This window comes from Triticum dicoccoides, chromosome 2B (assembly GCF_002162155.2).
Source record: "Triticum dicoccoides isolate Atlit2015 ecotype Zavitan chromosome 2B, WEW_v2.0, whole genome shotgun sequence".
Lineage (NCBI taxonomy): Eukaryota > Viridiplantae > Streptophyta > Magnoliopsida > Poales > Poaceae > Triticum > Triticum dicoccoides.
Window position 1 is genome coordinate 463,937,516 of NC_041383.1, and position 2,406 is coordinate 463,939,921.

General features: G+C 48.6%; 1 protein-coding gene across 1 annotated transcript; it reads left to right on the forward strand.

Moving 5' to 3' along the window:
- Positions 1-1,089: 1,089 nt before the first annotated feature.
- On the forward strand, positions 1,090-1,850 carry LOC119364238 (non-specific lipid transfer protein GPI-anchored 1-like). Its single transcript, XM_037629669.1, has 2 exons — positions 1,090-1,525; positions 1,609-1,850. Exons 1-2 carry the CDS (start codon positions 1,186-1,188, stop codon positions 1,623-1,625), a joined length of 357 nt encoding a protein of 118 aa, XP_037485566.1. The 5' UTR covers positions 1,090-1,185; the 3' UTR covers positions 1,626-1,850.
- The last annotated feature ends 556 nt before the right edge of the window (positions 1,851-2,406 follow it).

A 2,406-nucleotide genomic window follows, 5' to 3' on the forward strand; every position in this document is an offset into this window, starting at 1 on the left:
AGTAAATCTTGTTTCTCGGGATTTTGATTTTCCGAGCGCACACGTTACGCCGGGCCATATACGCGGGCGAGATGGAGCTACAAGCGAGATACATCATTCGCATAAACGGTTCCTAGCTTTATAAACAAGCTTGATTGTCTATGATTTTCTGCATATTTCTTTGAGCATGCTTCTAGAGAGACAAATTATGATGTCCATAATTTAGTCAAACTAGGTAGAAGTAAGATGTGTGTGGGGTGGATGGAAGATCCACCTGTAGAGATTATTGATACTCTTATAAAAATACTTTCTTCGTCCCATAATGTATGACGCATTTTGACACTAAACTAGTGCTAAAAAACATCCTACATTATGAGATGGAGGGAGTACCGAGATGATCATTTTGCAACAAAAAGTGCTTTGATGTCAGAAAAATACGATTGTCTATACTGAACTACGAGTCTCCACCCGAAAAAAAACATGATTTCGAGAAAAAAACAAAAAATAACTAGTACAACTCTCCGAGGCGTACAGAAAATAGGCGGGTTCGCAAAATGATGACCCCACCACCGACGCCGGCGACACGGCAGCACCGCACCAGCGATGAGCACTTCTTTAATTTCTCCCCCCCCGCAAATCAAGTTAATTTTGACAATAAAAAAAAAGTTAATTTTGACAATATCAAATCCAAGTGCCGCGTCCACCGAAACAACCCGATAACCAGACCAACCACTTAGTTCGCACTGCTTTAGCTCATTAGCTGCTTCACGCATGCCCCCAAAGCAAACGTCCCAGCTCACAGCGTGCCATATGCCCGGACAGCCCAGGCCTTCAACTAACAATTAAGCTGCCGGCGCGGCGCACCGTGTAAAAGCCTCGAGCCTGGCCGGCACCGGCACGTATGCAAAACTTCCCGTAGGGCACAACAACCCACTAGCTGCGGCCTGGTCGAGCTTGGCGCCACGCCATTGGGCGAGGCGCCGCGTGCCGACACAGCCCGCGCCGGCCTGCGGCGGTGCTCGCTCCACCGATGCCCGCGGCCATCATGAGCTCGGGTCGGTCGCCACAGTCACACTCGACGCTACCACTATATAAGCATCAGCTCCAAGGCCATGAAGCAGGCAGCAGCTAGCTTACGAGCAGCACGCATACGTAGTAAGCAATACTGAGCCACACTGACATATTAGTGATCGAGGCGAAGCGACGATGTCGATGAGGAGTCTGCTGGTGCTCGCTCTGGTGGTCGCGGCCGCGGCGTGCCTCGCGGCTCCGCGGGGCGCACACGGGGCCGGCGAGTGTGGGACACCGGCGGACAAGATGGCGCTGAAGCTGGCGCCGTGCGCGTCGGCGGGGCAGGACCCCAAGTCGGTGCCGTCCAGCGGGTGCTGCACGGCCGTCCACACCATCGGCAAGCAGAGCCCCAAGTGCCTCTGCGCCGTCATGCTCTCCGACACCGCCAAGAGCGCCGGCATCAAGCCGGAGGTCGCCATGTCCATCCCCAAGCGCTGCAACCTCGTCGACCGCCCGGTCGGATACAAGTGCGGAGGTACGCAAAACGGGCCACCTGACAATGCCACGGCTTAATTATGTGTTGTTGCTCCCTGTCTGAAATCCTTGCTCCTTTTGCAGCTTACACTCTGCCGTGAGCCTCGAGGCCACTTGATGCGCTGCGGGGGCGATGAATGGATGCTGATGAGTGTTGTTTATCAAGCACGAATAATGTTAGTTCCATGATGTGGAACGCCCTGTTTCAGAGGTGTATAGCCTCCGTGTTATGTTCTTGAGAGTTGAGTATCAGGACCTGTGTTTCTCGAGGGTGTTGCAGCTATCCCAGCTATGCCCCCGAATAATAAAAGAGTTATGTTCGTCAACAAATTGATCCTTTGGAACGAATGAATTCGCAGAAGTGATGGATCCGCTACAACATTTTTCGATATAGAAATGTTACCGCTCTCTTGGTATCTGCACCAAAAATGCATATAATCATATGTAGGTTGGTTATTACGAAATTTTAGAGAGGATAAAAAGGAGAGGCCAAAAGGATACACCTACAGACCTAACCCAATATAGGGTCAGTTCCTTTGGTGGCTTTTTTGGCTTCTAGAATAAACTGCCACTACCCAGTTTATTCTAGAAGGCTTCTAAAAAAATAATGTGATTGTGCTACTAGAATAACTAGATGATGCTCCGTGCGTTGCTGTGGGAACCATGGTAAAACAGATGCATATAGATGTTAAAAGCCTAAAACTATCGCAAGAATAAATTTAAGAATGCTCTCGATCAAACGGGTGTTAAAAGCCTACAACTATTGTGAAAACAAATAAATAGATGTTTAAAACCTAAAACTATTGCATAAATAGATGTTAAACGCCTAAAACTATTGAGAAAAATAAAGTATATGAAGTATGCCACAAAAATGTTATATAA